This window comes from Schistocerca serialis, chromosome 4, assembly GCF_023864345.2.
Source record: "Schistocerca serialis cubense isolate TAMUIC-IGC-003099 chromosome 4, iqSchSeri2.2, whole genome shotgun sequence".
Classification (NCBI taxonomy): Eukaryota; Metazoa; Arthropoda; class Insecta; order Orthoptera; family Acrididae; genus Schistocerca; species Schistocerca serialis.
The window spans coordinates 971,470,789-971,497,137 of record NC_064641.1 but is presented as its reverse complement, the minus strand read 5'-3'; the positions used below and the strand labels follow the sequence as shown (position 1 = coordinate 971,497,137).

At 47.2% G+C, this 26,349-nt stretch overlaps 1 protein-coding gene across 6 annotated transcripts in view; it reads left to right on the top strand.

Moving 5' to 3' along the window:
* LOC126473630 (F-box/LRR-repeat protein 7-like) overlaps positions 1-21,167 on the top strand; it is a 135,789-nt gene extending 114,622 nt beyond the window's left edge. For all 6 annotated transcript variants that reach the window (XM_050100809.1, XM_050100810.1, XM_050100813.1 and 3 more), the window contains 3 exons: positions 2,297-2,476; positions 10,171-10,401; positions 20,872-21,167. In XM_050100809.1, the coding sequence (XP_049956766.1) occupies positions 2,297-2,476; positions 10,171-10,401; positions 20,872-20,962 (502 nt within the window). In that variant the 3' untranslated portion in view covers positions 20,963-21,167. The remainder of the gene's footprint in view (positions 1-2,296; positions 2,477-10,170; positions 10,402-20,871) is intronic.
* The last annotated feature ends 5,182 nt before the right edge of the window (positions 21,168-26,349 follow it).

The following is a 26,349-nucleotide window of genomic DNA, read 5'->3' as shown; positions in this document are numbered from 1 at the left end:
TCGCGGCAGCCTATGACGAAAAACAACTCTTTCCGATTGACTTCTATAAGGCTCGTGCTGCACACCTTCACTCTTCCAGGTTCTCAACTATGATATGACGAAGAGGCAACCGGGACAACAAAACTCTCCGCGCGTACATTCTGTCCCGTGCCTCGCTGTAAACAAGCGTCGCACGGTTGGCTGTCTGTGATCCCTCGTGAGGAATTCGCAGCACTCTTGCTCGGAGTTGTTTTCATGTGACGAGGCTTAAAAGTTTAATACTTTACTAACTCACGGCGTTTGGGAAATTAGTTTGCTTACCTTATTATTATCATTCGTTATTGATTTACTTACCTTATTAACCGTCCTATCCTTATTAATTGAGATATGGAAAAATACAAATGAAAATAATAACATCCGCTAGGTTTCTTCGAGATTCGAACCCGGGTTCTCCCATTCCGAGCCAGTTACCTTTGTGCTATCGGCGCTGCCGGCGGAAAGCGTTTTGCACTTCGGTACAGAAGCGGCAGTTGTAAAAGTTTCTTACCCCCATTTCTGGAAAAGTATGCGTTTTCGGACCTCATACCTGATGATGAAAAATGTAATTACAATTATCTATCGATCCCGCCAATTTTGAGTTGATTGCTCGCCATATCCTTTAGGGGTGATTTTCTCAAAAACGAGGGGGTGTTGACCCAAAATACACTCCTGGAAATTGAAATAAGAACACCGTGAATTCATTGTCCCAGGAAGGGGAAACTTTATTGACACATTCCTGGGGTCAGATACATCACATGATCACACTGACAGAACCACAGGCACATAGACACAGGCAACAGAGCATGCACAATGTCGGCACTAGTACAGTGTATATCCACCTTTCGCAGCAATGCAGGCTGCTATTCTCCCATGGAGACGATCGTAGAGATGCTGGATGTAGTCCTGTGGAACGGCTTGTCATGCCATTTCCACCTGGCGCCTCAGTTGGACCAGCGTTCGTGCTGGACGTGCAGACCGCGTGAGACGACGCTTCATCCAGTCCCAAACATGCTCAATGGGGGACAGATCCAGAGATCTTGCTGGCCAGGGTAGTTGACTTACACCTTCTAGAGCACGTTGGGTGGCACGGGATAAAAGCGGACGTGCATTGTCCTGTTGGAACAGCAAGTTCCCTTGCCGGTCTAGGAATGGCAGAACGATGGGTTCGATGACGGTTTGGATGTACCGTGCACTATTCAGTGCCCCCTCGACGATCACCAGTGGTGTATGGCCAGTGTAGGAGATCGCTCCCCACACCATGATGCCGGGTGTTGGCCCTGTGTGCCTCGGTCGTATGCAGTCCTGATTGTGGCGCTCACCTGCACGGCGCCAAACACGCATACGACCATCATTGGCACCAAGGCAGAAGCGACTCTCATCGCTGAAGACGGCACGTCTCCATTCGTCCCTCCATTCACGCCTGTCGCGACACCACTGGAGGCGGGCTGCACGATGTTGGGGCGTGAGCGGAAGACGGCCTAACGGTGTGCGGGACCGTAGCCCAGCTTCATGGAGACGGTTGCGAATGGTCCTCGCCGATACCCCAGGAGCAACAGTGTCCCTAATTTGCTGGGAAGTGGCGGTGCGGTCCCCTACGGCACTGCGTAGGATCCTACGGTCTTGGCGTGCATCCGTGCGTCGCTGCGGTCCGGTCCCAGGTCGACGGGCACGTGCACCTTCCGCCGACCACTGGCGACAACATCGATGTACTGTGGAGACCTCACGCCCCACGTGTTGAGCAATTCGGCGGTACGTCCACCCGGCCTCTCGCATGCCCACTATACGCCCTCGCTCAAAGTCCGTCAACTGCACATACGGTTCACGTCCACGCTGTCGCGGCATGCTACCAGTGTTAAAGACTGCGATGGAGCTCCGTATGCCACGGCAAACTGGCTGACACTGACGGCGGCGGTGCACAAATGCTGCGCAGCTAGCGCCATTCGACGGCCAACACCGCGGTTCCTGGTGTGTCCGCTGTGCCGTGCGTGTGATCATTGCTTGTACAGCCCTCTCGCAGTGTCCGGAGCAAGTATGGTGGGTCTGACACACCGGTGTCAATGTGTTCTTTTTTCCATTTCCAGGAGTGTATCTTAGATTCCTTCGTTTTGGGTTGTACACAAGCGACCTGCCAAATTTGAGCCGAATCGGTTGGCCGTGTCTGAGGCCTTCCCCTTGTTAGATTCGAGTAAATACGGTACTCTTTTGAGGGTCTGACTAATATTTCACCTGTGCGGCTTAGATTTACATTCACAACAGGTGTTGTTTTGAACAACTGCAGGCCCGGCTGCCTACCTCTGCTGCAGAAGTTGGACCTGCCGCACGCCACCGACCTCCCGGATGACGCGGTGGTCACCATTTCTCGGGGGTGCCCGTCACTGCGCCACCTGAGCCTGACTTTTGCGACGAGTCTCACAGACGGAGCACTTGCCGAGATCCACCGTCTTAAACACTTACAGATGTAAGTACCTAACGTCGCTGTTGCGCAGTTTTTGAACATGTTTTATGCTCACGTACAAAGGAAATTCAAATATTAATTTGAATTTTTTGTTTATAAGTTCACTTCAGAAAAACTCATACACACAAGTTATTTAATCTGTGTATAGTCTTCTGAATGGGAAATACATTTTTCCCAGGGGATAGGTAGTTTTCTCAACCCCGTTTTCACAAAATGAATGTGGCTGTAACAGCAGGGTTCACACAAACACTTTGACAGCGCAATTGTTGTTAGATCTGTGTCGTCCGACTGCTTCTTTTAGTGGTCCAAACAAATGAAAATCACAGGACAATAAGTGCGGAGTGTAGGGAGGATGTCCTAGTGTGGCACACGACAGCTCCCGAACTTTTTGTCGAGTCCGGGCTTCCGTGTGGGGCCGAGCACAGTCACGCGGCCTAGTCACGCCCCAGATTTGGTATTTTCTGACGATATTCGCTTTCCGATCTATGCAAAAAATGGCAGTAGTATACGGCGCTCACAGTACAGCATTCTTGGACAAAACTGATGAGAACTTCCTTAATATAAAAAAAGACTGTCGCAATAACCTTCCCCACACAGAGACAATTTTAGGCACTCCGTGGGTGTAGAGTCGTCAGTGGGTGTAGATTGGTCTTTTTTGTGCCATTTTGGGCTGCTTTTTTCGATTCCCGTGCGTAATAGTGTACCTACGTTTCATCACAGATCAAAATCCGGTGCACAAAATGTTCCCCTTCAATTTGGTAGCGTACCAGTAGCTGTTTGTACGCCTCAAGATGATGAAATTTGTCGTCTGTGGTGAGAAGATGGGGTACCCACTTTGTGGACTCTGTTTGAAATCCGACGTTGTCACTAATGATCACCTGAGCACTACCGTATGTAATGTCTCTTGCTGCGGTCTCTACGCGATATTTTCAGAAATATTATAAAAATATATAACTCAGTACATATCTCGAAATATCTCTTCTTATCTTTTATCAATGCAAAGTAGTTTCAAGCCCTATTATTCCTTGGAGCGTGCATTTACTCCATGGAATACCTTCTCTGCTATCTATGTTTTCTCTTATGAAAAGAATGAAGGAGATCTTGCCGATTAGCCGTGAAAGAACGAAGATGTATATGTATGTATTGTTGAGCTAGTCGCCATCTTGATGAGATTCTGTATGAGAAGGAATTTAATACATGAACTAAACTAAAGGAAGTGTGTTCGCGTATTATTTAACTGATTACTATTGACAGTGTCTGCTTACTATGCTGTGTTGCACGGGATCAGTGGGGAACGTCTGATTTACATTGGACGAACCTGCCGTTTTGTACGCTCGAGATATCCAGTTTATTACTTTCAATAAATGGGCTAACACGGTCTTACCAGCACATCTCCGGTCTTCCCTGTGTGGTCACCGAAAGTTAATAATTATTACAAATGTTTTCAGAAGATCGACTGACAATTTTCGTCGCACCGAGACTTCGAAATTGCTTCACTGCCTTATGGAATTTAAGTTAAGCTCAATTTAATCAGGATAGGACAGCATTGAACTGTGTGAATGTGATAAGCCTGCTTTGTGAATGAAAATTCCCTAAATATTCGCGTGTTTTTTACTATCCTGATCTGTGAAGCTCAATCGGGCCGGTGTGAGAGAGGTTTTTAAATTTCAGATCCCACAAAAAATATTAAACGTAGCTTATGCCAAACTTGTGGCAGGCATCCCACAGAATCACGTGGGTAGCAGCACGTCAGTGTTTACCTGTGGGAGGAGATTTAATGGCCGGGCCAACCTGTGACGACGGTGGGGCACCCAGCGAAGCAAAAGCCAGTGTGAGCTAGATCTCCACGCCTCGTGGACAGTTACGCCTATTTCCGATTCTGTCAGCCACGGACCACGCGGATCGAGTACAATGCGTGGCCCCCCACTGACACCTTGACGGATTTGAACGAGTGCCGACTGTTTGCTTCGTCCTGTCGTGTCCACGAATCAAGCGGTGCCAATGAGATGAGCCGGCCGCGGTGGTCTAGCGGTTCTAGGCGCGCAGTCCGGAACCGCGGGACTGCTACGGTCGCAGGTTCGAATCCTGCCTCGGGCATGTATGTGTGATGTCCTTAGGTTAGTTAGGTTTAAGTAGTTCTAAGTTCTAGGGGACTGATGACCTCAGAAGTTAAGTCCCATAGTGCTCAGAGCCATTTGAGCCAGTGAGATGAGACGTAGTTTGCACATTCGGCGGCACGCGACGGCAGTCCGACACAGTTCCGGGCTCGTCGTCGTGCACTTGACGTCTGCGTAGCCACCCGGAACGGCTCCACTGTATACCGGAAGCATCCCTGACGTGTCACGGCATCACCCGGACGGACGCACTTCGGCTCGTACTTCTCGGCCTGCGAATAATCCCAAGGACGACATCGGTATTCCACCTGTACACCTCGCCTGTGCTCACTCGCTCGCCATTCCCGGTGAATTAGTGGAGGAGGTACTACCGTCACACGCTGCCTCGGTGCCCGACACCGGCACAACATCTGCGCAGTCGTACAGCCGACCTCCGACTGCACGCGCCGACACGGCACAGTACCAGTGGGTATTTGCTCGAGCCGATTTACACTGTTCCACATTATACAGGGTGAAAAGTATTTATACCGACAAACTCTGGGAGGTTGTAGGGGACATCAAAACAAATATTTTTCCCTAATGTCATTTTTTCCTATGAGGAGTATTTAAACCGGTAGAGGAAGATTTCTCTGGCGGCAAATTAATTAAACCAAGAAACACTTTTCCATTTTTTTATGACCAAGAGACAACACATTAACACAACCCAATTTCAATTACAATAGATTTTCAGAAATGCCTCCATTGACACACGTAAACAAAGGTTACACCGTCGGATCATGTTATGTCTGACACGGGCAAAACCCCAGCAGTATCCTTAACTGTTCCTGCTGCTGCTACTATCCGGGCAACCAGATCCTCTTCTGATGCAACAGGAGGTGCGTAAACAAGGTTGTGCACCTCTCCCCACACAAAAAAAGTCCAGAGGGGACATATCTGGGGATCGAGCAGGCCACGGTACAGGACCACCTCTGCCAATCCACGTTTCTGGGAATCGTCGGTCCAGGAATCGACGCACACGACGACTGAAATGTGCCGGCGGCCCGTCATGTTGGCACCACGTGCGTTGTCTTGTAGGGAGCGGGACGTCTTCCAGCAATTCTGGCAATGCTCTGGCGAGAAAACTGTAATAGTGCCTGCCATTTAATGGCCTAGGTAGCACATACGGCCCAATTAAACAGTCCCCAACAACACCGACCCACACATTAACGAAGAACCGCACTTGATGAGCGCTAGTAACTGTGGCATGTAGGTTATCCTCACTCCAAACATGCGAATTGTGCATGTTGAAGACTCCATCGCGCCCGAACGTTGCTTCATCGCTAAACAACACAGAGGATGGAAATGTAGGATGCATTTCACACTGTTCCAGGTACCACTGCGAAAACTGTGCTCTGGGTGGATAATCAACTGGTTCCAGGTTGTGGACACGCTATAAGTGAAATGGACGTAACAATTGCTCTCGAAGGACTGTTCTTACATTCGTCTGATTAGTCCCAATGTCACGTGCAATTGCACGAGTGCTGACTGAAGCACCCGGCTCCACATGCTACAAGACAGCTTCCTCAAACTGCAGCGTTCTTACCGTGCGACGGCGTCCCTGTCCAGGTAATGTGCTAAATGACCCGGTCTCACGCAGACGTTGGTACACAGCAGCAAAGGTCGTATGATGCGGGATACGGCGATTAGGATATTGCTGTTGCTAAACCCGCTGTGCAGCTCGTCCGTTGTGGTGCGCTACGTAGTACGCACAAACCGTGTCAGTGTACTCACTCCAGATGTATCGCTCTACTAGTAAACAGAGACAATGCACTACTACACTGGTGGACAGCAGTTGCCCACAACTGAAGAGCGTAATAAACCCTCTAACATCTCAAGATCGCAATACGGCGTCTAACAACTGACGAGCATAATACAGCCTCCACCAGTTTAAATAATCCTCATAGGTAAAAATGATGTTAGGGAAAATATTTGTTTTGACGTCCCCTACAACCTCCAGGAGTTTGTCGCATTAAATACTTTTGACCCGGTATTGTGCGTAGACGTGGCACGGCCACCACTTACGCTGCCATAGAGTGCACCGCACGATCACCGTGACGACAACATTTTGCAGATCAAATGTAAGGGCGAGCCGACTAAAGTCTCCGTGGACAGAATTGAGACAGCTTTCACCTCAACTACTCCGATTCTCGTTCAGTTCTTCAAACCAGTGGAGGACTTGAATGCGATTTTCACTCTGCAGCGGAGTGTGCGCTGATATGAAACTTCCTAGCAGATTAAAACTGTGTGCCGCACCGAGATTCGAACTCGGGACCTTTGCCTTTCGTGGGCAAGTGCTCTACCCCTGAGCTACCCAAGCACGACTCACGCCCCGTCCTCACAGCTTTACTTCTGCCAGTATCTCGTCTCCTACCTTCCAAACTTTACAGAAGCTCTCCTGCGAAACTTGCAGAACTAGCACTCCTGAAAGAAAGGATATTGCGGAGACATGGCTCAGCCACAGCCTGGAGGATGTTCCCAGAATGAGATTTTCACTCTGCAGCGGAGTGTGCGCTGATATGAAACTTCCTAGCAGTTCGAGTCTCGGTCCGGCACACAGTTTTAATCTGCTAGGAAGTTTCAGTGGAGGACTTGTCCACGGACGACACTCCCCGTGTGACCTGTTAGGCAGATCCCACTCCCCTAGCCATCAGCGGTGCACGGGTACCGCCAGCTGCCAGTGCGCAGCCACACCCACCTCGTCCCGTCCCCGACCTGGCCGGGCAGCCCCCGAGACCGTGCTCCAAACGGGCACTCCGGCAGCCGGCAGACTGCGTCACGCGAGCTGGCCGCCGCGTCCATTTCGAATGCCCGTGCCGCACCGTAATGACGTCACACCACACGACACGGCCAGCTTGCACCCTGCCTGCCATCTGCTATTAACACACTGTCCCCGGCAGGCCACTTCACTGGCTGTGATCTCGTCTTCAGTTCTCCAGACGTCTCCTCCCGTCTCGTCGGCCGACTGCCCGTCACAGCTCCCGGGCCCACTGTCGTCGCATCGGGCATTGGGGCCACTGTCGGTGTGCGTGTCACGTTCCCGCTGAGCTCCAGATACTACCCCGACCGCGTCCGGGCTCGTCCGTCGCAGTTCCCGGACCCGTGTTCCGGTCCCAACGACACAGCGAGCCTGTGCTCTCCGTAGTCATGTAGTGATGTAAAATTATGATGTAAAATGTGCCCATATAAATCAATAAATATATGAAAATGCACCACTCATTAATGAAGACCCTGTACTTTTTCCCCTTAGCTGCAAAGGCCCAGAAGATTGTGCCACGGGACAGAGCTGAGTGAAAGTCTGTTCCCGTGCATGTACTTGCAACAGCTGCTGCACTTAGTGTGCACAGGAAATTACTCACGTGTAAATGCCGCTCTAAGTCAAGAAAACGTCACACCACGAAGGAATTGTCCAGAGGGATGGAAACTGGCAGATGTGATGTACGTGCACAGACAAACAAATCATTAAAATTTCAGAAAAGTTGGATGATTTATTCGAGAGAAAGAGCTTCAGAAATTGAGCAATTCGACTACGCGTCGGTCTACCTCTGGCCTGTACGCAAGCAGTTATTCGGCTCGGCTTCGATCGACAGAGTTGTCGGATGTCGTCCTGACGGATATTGGGTGCCCAATTCTGTCATCGAAATCCTGACATCATTAAAGCCCTGCCCGTAATGCTCCAAATGCTCTCAGTTGGGGACAGATCCGGCAACCTCGCTGGCCGAGGTAGAGTTTGGCGAGCGTGAAGACGAGCAATAGCAACTCTCGCAGTGTGCGGGCGGGCATTATCTTGCTGAAATGTAAGAGCAGGAAGGGCAATCAAAAGGGGCGTAGAATATCGTTGACGTATCACTGTGCTGTAAGGGTGCTGTGGATGGCAACCAAATAGTGTCGACTTACTGCTATGCCACAAGTTTTCCGAGGATAACAACCGAAAGTGACCTGCTACGAAAACAAGTGGCACTCCAGACTATCAGTTCCGGTTGTTTTGCTGTCGGTTGGTATCCCACTACACTCCGGGGTGTCCCCAGGCAGGTCTTTGCTGGTCACTGTGGCTCAATTTCAAGCAGAGCTCATCACTGAAGACAATTTTATTCCAGACTGAAGACGCGTCTGGAGGTACCCCGGATAGCAGAGGGATATCAACGTGTCTGTCACCCGCCATACGGTGCGACAACCGGAAGTGACGGTTTGAGATGCCATTTGTTTTCAGCACTCCTTCGGTTGTCATCCTCGGAACACTTGCGGCACGACAGTAAGTCGATGCTACTCTACGCCCCGTTTTGTCGCCGTTCGTGGCGAGCTGTCCTTGGCTTACGTTTCGGCAAGATAATGCCTGCCTCCACAGGGCGAGAGTTTCTATTGCTTTTCTTGGTGCTTCGCAAACCCTACCTCGGTCAACAAGTTTGCCGGATGTCTTCCCAATTGAGAGCATTTGGAGCGTTATGGATAGGGTCCTCCAACAGTCTCAGAATTATGACGATCTGATGGATCAATAGGACAGAATTTGGCCCGATATTCCTCAGGAGGACACTCGACAACTCTGTCATCAGTGCCAAGCTTGCACAGGTGCCAGAGATGGACCAATGCGCTATTGATTTGCTCAATTTGTGGAGCTCTCTCTCCTGAATGAATCATCCAGTTTTTTCTGAAATTGTAATGTGTGCGTACTGTAAGACATTCGGTACACACACCATCAGATTATTTGACTTGTCGATCTAACGAAGTAGGCGAGTGTCAGCAATATGTCTCGTGGTCTTATTGTGGCGTGTTTATCTTCTGCCGTTAGGTCGGACGGTAGATATGCCACTTGCACGCTTAGAGTGGCAGGTTGATGGTGACCGACTTCAAACAGAACTTGATTAATTTTCTCACACATTTATTAAAATGATAACAAGCATAAACATTACGTAACTTGATTCTGGATGCTATTTACAATTGACAATCTGAAGTTCCTTTGGTCTTGGTACGTTAATCTTATTCTCACATATCTCTGATACTTGACAAAGTGTCTATACATTTATCTTCGTGGCTATGTACAGGAATATGATAATCTTATTAGGCGCACACTGAAACTTGACTATAGACTGGTACAGACTAATGCAGACTGACTAATCAGAGGTCTGTACACTCGTTATAATACCTCGCGCGTTCAGGTATCACTGCACAAGTATGATCCGCAAGGAGAAAAGGTTCTACGTTAGCAGCAATCTCATTGGCTGCGTTACATATTAATACGCAGATCGGCGGAAGCAGAATTTGGTCCGTCTCTAAGGCAGCGCCATCTCGTAGTGGGGAGACGGACGAGCGCTGCGCCTGCGCTGTTGTGCTTAGCGGGGCGCGCTCTAGTGGGAAAGTTGTGTACGCGCTGACTACACGGAACTATGTATACAACATGTAACCATTTGTTTGTCTGTACATGTACTGATTTCTGTCCCATTTGGATAATTCATTGCCTTTCTTTTTTGTAGTACTGTGTATTACACAGCAAATTTCATGTTGTCACCAACATCTTAAAGTGTTACATTATTTTTCTGTTTGTTCTTCTAGACTGGATCTTTCCGGATGCAGTGGGCTGGGCGGATCTGCCGTGGCGCACGTGGCGCAGCTGCCGGCCCTCCGCACGCTGCTCCTCCAGTACATTGACGACCTGACAGATCTGCAGCCGAGCCTACGGCACGTCCTGGACTTGAAGCAACTGCGCTGCCTCGATATCCTGTACAGCGGCCACATCAGAGCTGTGCCATTTGAAGAATTTTCTGTCAGGCTGGTGAACTTCAGGTAGGTTGCTCCTGCTGCTTCTGTTCACCGTCCGAGCCCGGTTCTGATGACTTTGCGTTTCTACCGTATGACCTCGATGACTTCCACGAGACTGGGAACGGAGTGCTAGTATTAGAGAGAGTGTAAGGCAGGGATATAAACTTTCAATCCCAACTTTCCAGTTTATATATCAAAGAAGCAGTCAAAGAAATAAAAGAAAGATGGAAGAGTGGATTAAAATTCAGGGAGAATGGATATTAAGAATATCATTCACTGATGATACTCCTATTGGCTTGTGAAAGGGAGGAAGAATTTCAGAACCTGTTGAATGGAAAGAACAGTCTAATGAGAACACACTACAGATTGAGAAAGAAACCAGGAAAGATGAAATTAATGAGCATTAGCTATATCAGATTAGTTATGGATTTAACATCAAAACTGGTGTCCATGAAGAAGTGATGCAGTTCTGATACATTGGAAATAAAGTAACACACGATGCATGAAGCAATGATGACATACCAAATGGCTGTAATTAAAGTGCAGATACTCGCAGAGGTCCAGTGTGGGCTGTAATTATCATATGGAAGCGAAACTCGATTTGTATTCTAATGCGTTAACACAGAACAGTTTTACGCTGGAGAAAAATTAGTTTCAATTTTGGCGACCAGGTGCGAATCTGGTGCTGCGAATGCAAATAGTTCCCACTTATTTGTTTTCTCTGTAAGTTCAGTGGTAATCCGTGTTCCCACTTCTAACTTATGCTACCATCTCTGTTAGAGTGTGCTAACTATGTATAGATTGTCAACAGTTAGGCTAAAGCTGTTGTTTTTCTACCTTGTGAGTCAATCATTGCAGAAGCGCAGTTCCCGTGTGAAAACGAGCCACTGTTTCGACCGCTACAGCGTTTTTTGGATAGTGTGCTTTCCTTTTGCGTGTGAAGTGACTTGTGTTGTATTTATCTATTTTTGTATTTATGAGGGAGATAGTATTCGTGGATATTTGCTGCATTTGACTGAAAATTACATAAATATTACAAGGTAAGTTAGTGGAAGCAGAACTGAAGTATTCTGCCCATTGGCTGTGGCAGAGTATAATAAAATAATGGGAGGAGTCGATAGATTTGATCAGCTGCGTCAACGGTATGCTGTAGGCCGTCGTTCGTGGAAGTGGTGGCACAAACTGTTTTCCTTTCTTGTGCATTTGGCAGTTGTCAGTTCCTACGTTATGTGGAAGCTACAGAAGACAAAAGCAGACCAGCTAACATTTAGACTGCACTTGGCAAGGCAGCGTATCTCTGGCTTCTCAAGTCGTAAGAGAAGAGGAAGGTCAAACACCAATAAGAGGTGTGTCTGGAGTACCAGATGAAGTTCGTCTGGAGAAAGTTGGAACTCATTTCCCTACAAAAGGTACAACAAACAGAAGATGCCGCCAATGTAGCACCAAGAACAAAGAAAAGCGAACAAAAGTAATGAGTAGCAACTGTCGTGTACCTTTGCATGTAGCACCATGCTTCTCTAAGTTCCATAGTACATCACCTTATTGAACTCAAAGGACAGTATGAACTAATACAAATATAAATGTAATGTTTAACATGTTTTTGTACTAAAAAATAAAGGAAATACATTTGTTTTAAATTAGCAAGTGAAGTTACTCCACAATTCCAATAGTTCCCACTAATTTTTTTACACTCATAGGCTAAACTCTCATTTCAAGATTTAAACTATGATTTTATGAACGGTTTCTTAGCCCAATAAAGTGTTCATAAAAAATCTACAACTTCCGGAAATAATTTGGTCACTAAAGGGTTAATTCATTCTGTACGAGCACTGGAGATGTCGAATGAGATGCTACTTCTGTAAAACGATGTGATCAACACTTGCTCACAGTAGTTCCGGTGGAATTTAAGCGATGTGTTCCTGCGTACTGGCCTTCAGATCAGGTAGAGACCTAATGTGCCTCTGGTAAAGGTATTCTTTTAGGTATTCCCAGAGTCGAGAGTCATGTGGATTCAGATCAGGTCATCTTGCAGGCAATGCATCTGAAAACCTCTCGATATAATATGTTTTAAGGAAGGTTGCACTAAGCAGATCTTTCACTGGGTGAGTGACATGCAATGTTGGCCCATCTTACATGAAAAGAATGGTTTCCACACAGTTGTGCTCTTCCAAAGCAGGAATCACGTGTTGTACAAGGAGGTCTCCATAACGTAAAGGCATCACAGAGGGTCCCCCACCACCCCCGACAGGCTCTACGGATGTAGCCTCTTCAGAGAACGGACCAAGAATAAAGATGCTTGTGACTCCACACCAAGCAGTCATATACAGCAACTGCAGTGGTTCTTGGTGCACAACATGCAGTTTAACAGTACCCTTAAATTTGGCAGTTCTGTGTATTTACTGTACCCTGTAGTGTAGAATGTGCCTCTTCACTCCATAGAAAATTGCCTGGTCGCATGTCATCGACTTCTATCTGTCCGAAAACTGAAGAGCTAATTCAGTACGTTGCTGCAGATATGATGATTTGGTTGCTGCACTGTCCGGATCTTGTAGGGGCACCAGTCTAAATGCACGCATTTTAGCTCACGCAGGCTGGCGTGAGGAGGGAAGGACTATGCTGACGTGAGGTCTGGAACATGACAGGGAATGAGAATTCAGAAAGCGGACGTAATTACTTTCATACTTAACTTTAATCCATTGATGATGAACGTCGCTCTTGACGGTACATGATTCACAATATTATTTGTTCAGAATACAGTCTTGAAGTAATTAGTTACAGTAACTGAATATGGCGCCTTGCTAGGTCGTAGCAAATGACGTAGCTGAAGGCTATGCTAAACTGTTGTCTCTGCAGATGAGAGTGTCTGTAGTAAGTGAACCATCGCTAGCAGAGTCGGCTCTACAACTGCGGCGAGTGCTAGGGAGTCTCTCTAGACTAGACCTGCCGTGTGGCGGCGCTCGGTCTGCAATCACTGACAGTGGCGACACGCGGGTCCGACGTATACTAACGGACCGTGGCCGATTTAAAGGCTACCACCTAGCAAGTGTGGTGTCTGGCGGTGACACCACACAAAAACTGTCCACACCATTGACCACAGGATGGACAATTCTCGTGGAAGGGCACAAACACTAGCATTAGCCGGGACACGTGCTGCATACTGAGTTGCAGCAACAATAACTGTGTCAATAACTTCCACTGCGGTAGGATGCATTCCTCTTCCAGGTGCCACACCAAGCCCACCCACGTTTTTGAATTTCATCGTCATTTTCTTTAAAGCATTTAATGACATCTGGCCCCTCTGTCAGTGCAGCACTGGAATTGCTGCCGTTCACATGAAACTGTTTCACTAACAGCACACAGTCTTTCTCCTCAATTATCACTACTGTTCACTCACGTTACAGCTTGTCAAACGATAGTGTGGATGTCGTACAAACGGTGTACTGTGCCAGATTTGCTCGTAGTGGCCGTAGTTGGAAGTAATTGTTTTTCCAGCATAAATTGGTCCTGCATTAACACATTAGCATACCTACCAAGATTCACTGCCATATGATAATTCAGCCCACACTGGACCTGTGTAAGTGGCTGAACTTTAATTATAACCAAACAATACGTATAAAGCAAATTAGCACAGGCATAGAGGGCATTTCTGGCCAGGAGAAGTCTGCTGGTATCAAACATCAACCTTAATTAGAAGAAGAAATTTCTGATAATGTACGTTTGGAGTACAGCATTGTATGAAAGCGAGGCACAGACTATGAGAAAACTGGAAGAGAAGAGAAGAAAATTGATAGAAGAGTGTTGAAAGTTAGGTGGGCTGTTATAAGAAATGAGAGATGGGTTATGTTGTGTCGGTATCTGGGCCGACACCGTGAAGTTCGATGGCTGAAAAGGCAAGCTAGACTAACGCTGTAGCCGATAGGGCACGCAAGGCTAACGCAGACGGGCGTGAAGTCTGGAACATGAGAACTTATAAATGAATAAGAAGAAAAGTATGTAGATGCTTATTACTTATCTTTTTATTAGTCCTTGGAATACATCTCTCTTGAATACTCGTAAGCTATAGGCACTGATACAAATGGCGCCTTGCTAGTTCGTAGCCATTAACTTAGCTGATGGCTATTCTGTCTCTCGGCTAATGAGAGAGAAAGGCTTCGTACATCTGGTCGGTCGCTAGGTTCTCGTACAACTGGTCGGTAGCTAGGTTCTCGTACAACTGGGCGGTAGCTAGGTTCTCGTACAACTGGGGCGAGTGCTCTCTCGTATCCCGAGACCTGCCTTGGTGGTGGCGCTAGGTCTGCGATTACACAGTGGCGACACGCGGGTCCGACATGTACTAAATGGACCGCGGCCGATTTAAGCTACCACCTAGCAAGTGTGGTGTCTGGCGGTGACACCACATTCCTCCCCCGCAAATCGGCGAACGGTCGTGTGATAAGGCTTCCGCCCGCCGTGGGGAGGACCACATGTTGACGTATGCGATGAGGTGGGGAGCCTAACAACAGGCGAGGCTGTGCCACCCGCACCCGGCCATTCGGTCCGAGGAGAGCTAGGAAACGCCTGAAAAACTAGTCCAGGGTGCACGTCAACATGCGGTGTATGCGCCCGTAAAGAGACAGGAGGGACTGAAGGATCAACCTCCATTGCGTCGGGGTAGCCGACGCGCGATGACGTCATGTGGTCCGGAGCGGGCGGGAGTTCCATGGCGGAGGACAGCTGGTCACGGGAAGCGATCGGCGGCGCGTGACCCTGGGAGGCGCTTGGCGGCTGCAACGAAACGTCGAATGCGGGCGGCGCCGGCGGGAGAACAAGCGGCGGCGGCGGCGGCGGCGGCTGCTGCTGCTGCGGCGGCGGCGGCGCGTCGCCATGGGGCAAAATGGAAGGCATCGTCGGTAACACCTGGGGATGAGGCGAGCCAGTAGATGGGTCCCCAGGGCGGTGACCGGACGGCACCGTCGCTGAAAGCAGACGGGGAGCGGCAGAACCCGAGCGACGACAGAGGCGCAGCTGATTGAGATGCCGACGCACCTCACCACAGGCCCCCAAAACCAAATACATCGCGCGGCCGAGGCAGCGAAGAATGCGCCCTGCGAGCCAACGCCGTGAACCTCGATAGTTGCGATAAAATACAACGTCGCCTGGAGCAAAAGCAGGAGTCTGCCGCTGCACAGGAACCTGATGCGGCGGATGCAGCAAAGACATCAAGGTGCGATGAGGACGACCGTGGAGCAACTCAGCCGGCGAGCAACCATCTCGGGGCTGAGAGCGATACGAAGACAAAAAGAGCAACAATGCGTCCTCCCGAGAATGCGACTCTTTCAATTTCAACATCTGTGACTTGAAAGTCCGGACCAATCGTTCAGCGGCACCGTTGGACTGAGGCGAAAACGGCGCGGATGTCAGATGTTGAATACCATTGGCCTGGCAGAATGACTGAAATTCTGCGGACATGAATTGTGGGCCATTGTCGGAAACAATAGTCTGCGAAAGACCTTCAATGCAAAAGATAGCAGACAACGCTTGGATGGTGGCGGAGGACGTCGTGGAAGACATCCGGACAACAAAAGGAAAATTACTGAAGGCATCGACCAGAACCAACCATCGAGCATTCCAGAATGGACCAGCAAAATCAATGTGCAAGCGTTGCCAAGGGGAAGTGGCTTTTGGCCACGCAAAGACTTTCCGCGGCGGTGCGGACTGGTGTTCGGCACACGCCGGGCACGAAGAACACATATTCGTAATCGCAGCATCGATTCCGAACCAAGTACAGTGCTGACGAGCAAGTTGTTTCGTTCGCACTATACCCCAATGTCCTTGGTGAAGAAGCCGTAAAACAGAGGACTGTAACGAACGTGGGACCACGACTCTGGACTGATCATTATCAGAACGCAACAACAAAACACCACGTCGAACAAAAAGTCTCTCCTTGTGAGCAAAAAATCGGCGAACCAACGGATCCTCGATCCGAGACTTTGACAAAGGCCATTGCGTAGCAACAAAACGTAAAACAGTAGCAAGGACAGGGTCAGCAGCTGTGGCTGTAGCGACACGACGAAAATCAATCGGAAACGATTCGACCACTTCATCGGTTTCCGAATCAATGAACAGGCAAGCAAGTTCGGAAGAATCGAATGCTTTATCCTCAGCAACAGGCAAACGGGACAACTCATCGGCGTTTCCGTGCTTAGCAGTGGACCGATACAAGATATCGTAGCGGTACTGCGAGAGGAAAATAGACCAGCGAATGAATTTCTGCGCTGTACGTGGAGGTACAGGCTTGGTCGGATGAAAAAGCGATGTCAAAGGTTTGTGGTCTGTGATGATGGTAAAGTGACGACCATACAAGAAATCATGGAACTTAGTAACACCAAACACGAGAGCCAAAGCTTCTTTCTCTATCTGTGAATAATTTCTTTGCGCAGACGAGAGCAATTTGGACGCAAAGGCAATAGGGCGATCATGGGAGCCAACTTTGTGCGCAAGCACAGCACCGATCCCGAAATCCGATGCATCTACCATCAACAAAAGGGGTTTCTGGGGATCGAATGGCGTAAGGCAAGTATTAGAAAGCAACGCCGATTTCAACTGGCGAAAGGCGCGTTCACATTCCGTCGTCCAGACGAACGGAACACCTTTACGGCGTAAGCGATGAAGCGGAGCTGAAATAGAAGAGGCATTGCGCAGAAAGCGATGATAATAATTAATTTTACCCAACACACTCTGTAGCTGTTTCACATTTTGAGGGGAAGGCAATTCTTGTATGGCACGGAGGTGCTCTGGACTCGGATGTATGCCTTGGGCATTAAGGACATGTCCCAGGTATGGTAAGTCACGAGCAAAAAACACACATTTGTCCTTCCTCAAGCGAAGACCATTTTGCCGCAAGACCTGAAATAATGTTCGTAAGTTCGCAAGATGATCTTCTTCTGTCTGTCCGGAGATCACTATATCGTCCAGATAGTTTGCTGCAGTAGGGACCGACGCACAAATAGTTTGTAAATATTGCTGAAACAAGGCAGGGGCGGATGCACACCCGAATGGCAGTCTTTTGAAGCGGTACAATCCAAGATGCGTGTTAACCACCAATACGCGCTGGGATTCGTCGTCCACCGGTATTTGCAAGTACGCATCGGCTAGGTCCAACTTTGAAAAATATTTTCCCGGGCACAGTTTAGCAAAAAGATCTTCCGGGCGGGGCAAAGGAAAAGTAGCAGTCACTAGCTGTGGATTCACTGTGGCCTTGAAGTCCACGCAAAGTCTCAATTTTCCGGAAGGTTTTGGCAAAATTACTAAGGGTGAGGCCCAGAGAGAAGCTTGCACACGTTCAATTACACCCTGTGATTCGAGATCGTGTAACGTCCTTGCGACCTCATCACGCAATGCGTGGGGAACATTGCGCGCCCTGAAAAATTTCGGTTGCGCGTTTACCTTCAGTTCTAAATGTGCTTCATAGTTTTTAGCGCAACCTAAGCCCGGTGCAAAAATGTCTGCAAATTCGTCACACAGCCGAGAAACACTGTCTGTAGGCACAGTCTGATTCACTGATAGGACCTGATTTACAATAGACATGTTAAACAACTGAAATAAATCTAGACCAAACAAATTCACTGCAGAAGAAGAACGAAGAACGTAAAATGACACAAGTTTTGTTTGTCCCTTGTATGTTGCAAGAAGGCTGCACTGTCCTAACACAGGAATTGTCTGTCCGGAATATGTAGTTAGCTTAACATTTGCGGAACGCAACGGAGGTTTGCCCAGTTGTTTGTACGTGTCGTGATTGAGCAATGAAACTGCAGCTCCGGTATCGAGCTGGAAGGGTATCACTTTGCCTTCAAAGTCTAAGTCCACAAAAAGTTTATTGTTCTGCTGACGACAAGAGCGACTGTTTTGTGCAATTTGAACAGACACTGGTACAGAATCACTTGCTAATTGACGTGATTTCCGGCGACGCCGACGCACAGTGTTTGTGGGACGAACACAGTTACCGTTAGAGAAAGTGTCACTGGACGAAGTGGAATTAACGACATGAATGTCCATAGGCGAAGGTCCACGAGCCTGAGTGTCCTTGGTTCGATTCCGGCGCGAAGCAAAGGGCCTGGAATGATTGTGATTGTCTGATCTGAGCTTTTTCTGGCAAACACTTTGAACATGTCCTTTCTTATTGCAGAAAAAGCAAATAGCTTGGCGTGACGGGCAATGTTCACGCGAATGTCTAGTAGCACACCGCGGGCATGATTTCACTACATTTGTGGGCTGGCGCGGCACACGTGGCTTAGCGCACGGCGGCAGCTGCGTTTGTTTGTGCGATGGCAGCTGTGCGGACGTGCGCGAGGCCCGGGGATCGGGCCGCGCAGCGCGTCCAGCGGGCCGGTTAATGTTACACACGGCTGGCGAAGTTTCAAAAGATTCCTGAGCACAGTCAAGTGTGTCCTGTCTATCCAATATGTCTATCACTTGTTGAAGGGAGGGATTAACTAGTTTCAAAATTTGCTCCCGTATGCGAACATCAGAAACGTTCTGTGCAATTGCATCACGCACCATTGTATCTGAATAAGAAAGACCACAGTCACATTCAAAGGCACAGTCCCTAGTAAGTCCTTGCAATGTTGCTACCCACTCCCTATTAGTTTGACCGGCCGTACGTTTTGTACAAAAGAACGTATACCGTTTGGCAACCACATTAACTGTTTCTTTGAAATAGGCATCTAATGCAGACAAAATTACCTCGTAGGACAGAGTTGCTACGTCGCGTCGGGGAAACAATTTCACTATCACACGGTATGTGGACACACCGACACAAGAAAGCAAAAACGGCTGCCGCTCATTACCTTGAATTCTGTAGGCAGCTAGATGAAAGTTGAACTGGCGAGACCACTCGTGCCAGGTCTCATCGGCTGCCACGTATGGTCGAAAGGGAGGTGCAACAGCGTTTAGTGGCAGCGGTAGCGAAGAAGCGGCGGCGGCCGCATCGGTGTGCAACGCACGTTGACCCTGGACGAGCTGTCCAAGGGCATCCAGTAACGCCTGCGTCTGCTGATTCTGCAAGCGATAAAATTCGGACAGTACATCTGGAGAATGTGGCGAAGCCATGACACAATTAAATGTAAGCAATCAGAAAACACTTTAAATCGTCGCCAATGTCACAAACGAATTAATACAAACTCTTTTGCTCGTCGCCAATGTTGTGTCGGTATCTGGGCCGACACCGTGAAGTTCGATGGCTGAAAAGGCAAGCTAGACTAACGCTGTAGCCGATAGGGCACGCAAGGCTAACGCAGACGGGCGTGAAGTCTGGAACATGAGAACTTATAAATGAATAAGAAGAAAAGTATGTAGATGCTTATTACTTATCTTTTTATTAGTCCTTGGAATACATCTCTCTTGAATACTCGTAAGCTATAGGCACTGATACAAATGGCGCCTTGCTAGTTCGTAGCCATTAACTTAGCTGATGGCTATTCTGTCTCTCGGCTAATGAGAGAGAAAGGCTTCGTACATCTGGTCGGTCGCTAGGTTCTCGTACAACTGGTCGGTAGCTAGGTTCTCGTACAACTGGGCGGTAGCTAGGTTCTCGTACAACTGGGGCGAGTGCTCTCTCGTATCTCGAGACCTGCCTTGGTGGTGGCGCTAGGTCTGCGATTACACAGTGGCGACACGCGGGTCCGACATGTACTAAATGGACCGCGGCCGATTTAAGCTACCACCTAGCAAGTGTGGTGTCTGGCGGTGACACCACAGGTTATGTGCAGAATCAGTGTGGAGAACACTGACAAGAAGAGGGATAGGATGATAGGAGAGAAACAGGATGATAGGATATGTGTTAGGACATTGAGCAATGACTTCCGTGGTACTAGGAGGAGTTGTGAGGAGTAAAAAGTGTAGAAGGAGAGTGTAATACATCCAACAAATAATTGAGGACACAAGATGCAACTGAAATCAAGAGATTGGCTCACGGGAGGACTTTGTGGTGGGTTGTATTGAACCAGTCAGAAGACTGACTGGAAAAAAGGAAAAATTTTGAAAATATCTTGTAGGATGGTCCTCAGGTATTTAAGGCACAGAGGAAAAAAACACTTTCTTTAAAATCATCAGTCGCGAAATAGTGCATTATTCCAAATTTCATTGGATTTGATGTATTCGAGAAATAATTAGAATGAAAAACACAATAGAAATCATTTAGTACTTACCTCAGCTGCATGTTGAGACCAGTTTTCACTGTTTTTGTAGGTTCTTCATTTCTCCAAGTCCTTTATTGAGATATCAGTCAAAACACCATATGCTACCCACATATTTCCACAGTTAAAACCTGTTTAATATGAAGATAGGTATTAACTAGAATTTGTATCTCCTAAGTTTAAAAATTCTGATAAATTTCCTTTGCACTTCATTTATGACACAGTTCACCAATGTTTATGGTTTGTAGTATTACAAGAAATAGGGTGTAATAAAATACAGAAATACAAATGTTGCAGTTACTTTTTCTCTTTCTTTTTCCAGAGAACTACATGTGACGTATGAGGAAGAGGATGAGGTTTTCTACAAAAATGTTTTGCTGAGATGCAGAGTCAAATGCCTCGGCTCAGGATAATTAATACTTTCCGATGGACAGAGAATGACTTCCTAACAGATTACGAAACGGATGATGATGACACTGACATAGGGTACTGAGAAATAATTTTGGTTTTCAGACTGCAGAATGTAACATTGGAGCCCCTGGATGAGTGAACGGTTTGAAAAGCAAGTAAAAGACAAAATATGGATTTATGAAATTATTGTATAAGAGCCAAGAAAGTGTTGGCCGAAATAAAAATGCAATTTTTCGTGTTTAAAAAAATTTTATTTCACAAAAGAATTCATTATGTCAGCCACTGAAACTGATTTTATTTCCCTCCATATTGAAGCTCATTGTCACAATTATCATTACACAAATGGGAATTTTTGGCACCATAGTGAATGTCATATTCATACCTTTTATTGCCATATCCTTGTGTTGATGAAATTGTCCTTTAAATCTGAATGGGCAGGCAATCCTACCTCCATGTGTCCTGAATATCTGTCAGATGCCTGTTTCACACTTTTCAGTTATTTCATATGTGCACTATTTTGATGTCACCTGCAGATAGTAATACACTAACGAAAGGACACAATGATTTTTATTTGGGACGAAATGGAAATAAATTAATAAAGTGTCAAACAATGGAAAATCCAGGACGGACTCGGCATTTCCGCTATATGTTGAGTAGCAACTTTCCTTCTCATAATGTTGTTAATAAAGTGTCAGTCATACATACATTACATGCTTTCCATGTTGCACTGATCCAGAGCTCAACTGTCAGATCTGACCAGTTTTCATATTCTAGAGGTTCTGAAACACATTGCTGCACAGTCAGTGTCACCAGAAGTCACACTTCACTGCCATTCCATTGTTCAGTATTTCTAATCTATATTTCACGATTTACATATAATTAGAAGTTATAAAACATAAACATTAACAACATCACAATTGGAGGGCTCATTAGGAAAACAATTTTTGTCATTTTATTTCATTTGTTGTGGTTTCAGCACACATTGTGGATTGGCACAAGTGTGGGTTTGGTGATCCACTCCATGAATGATCTGTCACCCTGCTGATGTGTGTGCCAACTTACACATTATAAATATCTTGTGGTCACCATTCTCGATTTTGCTTGCTGACAGACCTGCAAAGCTGTGAGTCTAAAGCGTAAGCGACCCTACACAGCAGGTGGAAACACGCACTCACCGTCGCGCCTTGTCGTCATTCTTATTTGTCTCGTAATACACAATTTGTGGGAGACGTGTCAGGATTTAAAATAAGAAACATTTTTAAAGAGAAATGCAATAGTTTACATTATTTTATGTATACTACTGAGATACTGCTACACAAATGCATACTGCAGTTTCCAGTACACAAAAATAAAATGCATAATTACCATCTTAAAACTCTGAAACTGTCCCCATTGAATTCGTCAATAGACTAATGACACTTTTCCACTAGAATGGTAAAAACTAATCTTTTAAATGAATCAAACTCCATGTTAAATATATTACTGCCTTTTATTTTATTGTAAATTTTAAGTCCCTTCTTCCCTGGTGTTTGGGTAAAAAGTTTTCAGTAGTGTTTCAAGAGTTTAAAATTCTCTCTGTGGTGAGTATTTTAGTTGTGGACGAAACAGAGTTTACTGTATGCTGACTTTTATATAAGAATAACATCACCTCATATATGTAAAGGGAGGGTATAGATAGTGTATTGAAATCTTTTAACAATAGTTGACAGGACACCTGTTGTTTGGTAACACTTATGTTCCTAAGTATTTTCTTCTGTAATACTAGGAGTCTCATTTGTTGAATTTCCCCATACGATTATGCCATAATGAATAACTGACTCAAAGTAGAAGTTATAGACTACCTTTCCAGTCCGTGTTTCTCGCACCTGCCAAAATACAAATTAAAAATACTAAGCTGTTAAGTAGTCAATGTGTGCCTTCCAGTTTAGATATTTTTGGAGATTTAAGGTGTAAAAACGTCATACGTTTTGCTTCTATGACATCCTAATCATCGTATGTTACCTTTTAACGATTTAGCTTCAAATAGCATCATTTCGGTTTCTCCATTCCCGTCAACCTACAGTCCCCACACCCTCCGTCCGACAGTTTTCGCACCCTCTGTCCCGTCACCTCCTTCCCGTTCTCGCCCGCTCACCCTCTTTGTGTGCCACACTCTGCCAATGCGTCCCCCCGTCTTCCCCCTTCCCCACTCCTGTCCTTTTCCCCTCACCTCCCAGCCCCACAACCTGCTGACACTGCGCCTTTCGGCAGTCTGGTCCTACACAGTCCGCCAGTCAGCGTTCCTCTCTCTCCCCCCCCCCCCCCCCCCCAACCCATTTGCTGCTGTCCCCCGCCCCCCACTCCTCTAGAGATTGCTGTTTCCATCCCACATTACAGCCACATCCCAGTCCCACCTGTCAGAGATGGTGGTCGTGTGTGTGTGTGTGTGGTGTGGTGTGGTTGCTCGTGTGAGTGAATGTGTGTGTGTTTCACTTTCTGAAGGCTTTGACTGGAAGCTAAATGTGTAAGCATCTTTTCATTGCGCCTGTCAGCAAGCCAATGTGTCATCTTTACAGTTAGTAGATCTATCTTTTCCTTATACTGTTGAAATTCAAACCTGGAGTTTCCATTGTTTGATTTTTGCCTAACGGGTTTTCTACAATCGCACAACTCTGCAATGTTTTCCTTTGTTACTATTCTCTATAGTATTATTCTTCTCTCTGTGCATTTCCTAGCTTCTTTCCAGTGTTTATTCACCGCCTTTCAAACTGGACACACTTCCGAGCAACTCTGTACGAACGATTTCTTCCACTAAAAATGTGGCTTCGTGACTGCACGGGGTGTCGGTGCAGCATCTGATGCTCCAAGTTCTTCCCACTGCAAATGATAATTATTCCTATTGATCCCATTTTATCCCTCATCCTCACTTATTTTTACATTTTATTCTCCACACCTACATGTGCCACACGAACTTTGATCCTCAGTCTAACTGATCCCCCGTCCCCCACTTTTCCCTTACGCACGCATATCCCGTTCCTCGTCGGTTCCTTTTTTCGCGTGTTTCTGTACATTTTTAACGTATCTGTGCATGTTTTTGCGTGTCGTATTTTTTTACTCCTCTTTTCTGTTATTGAGCTCCCCTCACGACAATCTAACTCCTTCATTTGCCCATTTCCGTGTCCTTCCCGTTTTACCTACAGTGTTCCTACCACAATGTACCCGCTCCATCTTTCTGCACCAGTTGAGAAGAGTATCCCTTTCCCTGGCTAAAACCCAGTCCCACATCCTGTTTCTTAAACGCTGCCTAAACCACAGTACACCCCCCACCCGTACAATGGTCTAACTGCAAAAATTCCTTTCTCTGGATCCCACCCCTGCTTTCATAATGAGCATCTTCTCGGGTTCCGCTGGTCCCTGGTCCTCACTAAACTGGTACTGCAAATACACATCTGTACGGCATAGGCATGCCAGAATTACCTCAGCAACCCTCCAAGACAAGCTGTATACGTCGTGTCTCTGAAACTGAATCCCACACTGTCCAGCACCTGGAACGGCATTATGAGCACCGCTTTCATAAGTCATCCAACCTGCTGACATGCTACTGCCACCTCAGTGAACCAGTATCCAGTCCCTATCCTCCCCACAGCGCTCCAAACCCTGCCTAGCTGATCTTTTCAACTTGCCACATCCCAAAAACTCCCTGGTAACACTGCACCAAATCCAGAGCCAGAACATTCCCCTAACACTGTTGTTAACCTTTCCTCCAAAACCCTCAGCCCCACAGAAGTTTCGGTCGTAGGTAGAGGCCTCACCTTCCGCCCGACACCTGAGCTTGACCTTGATGATGTGTCAAAGACCTACTCTCCTTCTCCTGATTCATGAAATGGAAACACGTCTTTTGCCACCAGTCTCTCCAACCAGAGCCAACGTAATCCCAACACTGATCCCTGTCTCTCCTAGTTCATAGCACTGTCCAACCATGATCCTCACCCCCCCCCCCCTCCACCCTCCACCTAACCAGCCACTGGTCACGATCCAGGAATTCCTTACCTCCAGCTTGACCTGTCCCTTCCTCAGAACACCAGCCTTTCAGCAGAAGCAATGTAATACACTACGGGCCATTAAAATTGCTACACCAAGAAGAAATGCAGATGATAAACGGGTACTGATTGGACAAATATATTATACTACAACTGACATGTGATTACATTTTCACGCAAGTTGGGTGCATAGATCCTGAGAAATCAGTACCCAGAACAACCACATCTAGCCTTAGTAACGGCCTCGATACGCCTTGGCATTGAGTCAAACAGAGCTTGGATGGCGTGTTCAGGTACAGCTACCTATGCAGCTTCAACACAATACCACAGCTCATCGAGAGTAGTGACTAGCGTATTGTGACGAGCCAGTTGCTCGGCCACCATTGACCAGACGTTTTCAATTGGTGAGAGATCTGGAGAATGTGCTGGCCAGGGCAGAAGTCGAACATTTTCTGTATCCAGAAAGTCTCGTACAGGTCCTGCAACATGCGGTAGTGCATTATCCTGCTGAAATGTAGGGTTTCGCAGGGATCGAATGAAGGGTAGAGCCACGGGTCGTAACACATCTGAAACGTAACGTTCACTGTTCAAAGTACCGTCAATGTGAACAAGAGGTGACCGAGACGTGTAACCAATGGCACCCCGTACCATCACGCCGGGTGATACGCCAGTATGGCGATGACGAATACACGTTTCCAATGTGCTTTCTCCGCCGGCCGAAGTGGCCGTGCGGTTAAAGGCGCTGCAGTCTGGAACCGCAAGACCGCTACGGTCGCAGGTTCGAATCCTGCCTCGGGCATGGCTGTTTGTGATGTCCTTAGGTTAGTTAGGTTTAACTAGTTCTAAGTTCTAGGGGACTAATGACCTCAGCAGTTGAGTCCCATAGTGCTCAGAGCCAATGTGCTTTCTCCGCTATGTCGCCAAACACGGATGCGACCATCATGATGCTGTAAACAGAACCCGGATTCATCCGAAAAAATGACGTTTCGCCATTCGTGCACCCACGTTCGTCGTTGAGTACAGCATCGCAGGCGCTTCTATTTTGAGCTAACAGTCATTAGATCTGGACCAACGCGAGCAGCAATGTCGCGATACGATAAACCGCAATCGCGATAGGCTACAATCCGACGTTTATCAAAGTCGGAAACGTGATGGTACGCATTCCTCCTCCTTACACGAGGCATCACAACAACGTTTCACCAGGCAACGCCGGCCAACTGCTGTTTGTGTATGAGAAATCGGTCGGAAACTTTCCTCATGTCAGCACGTTGTAGGTGTCGCCACCGGCGCCAACCTTGTGTGAATGCTCTGAAAAGCTAATCATTTGCATATAACAGCATCTTCTTCCTGTCGGTTAAATTTCGCGTCTG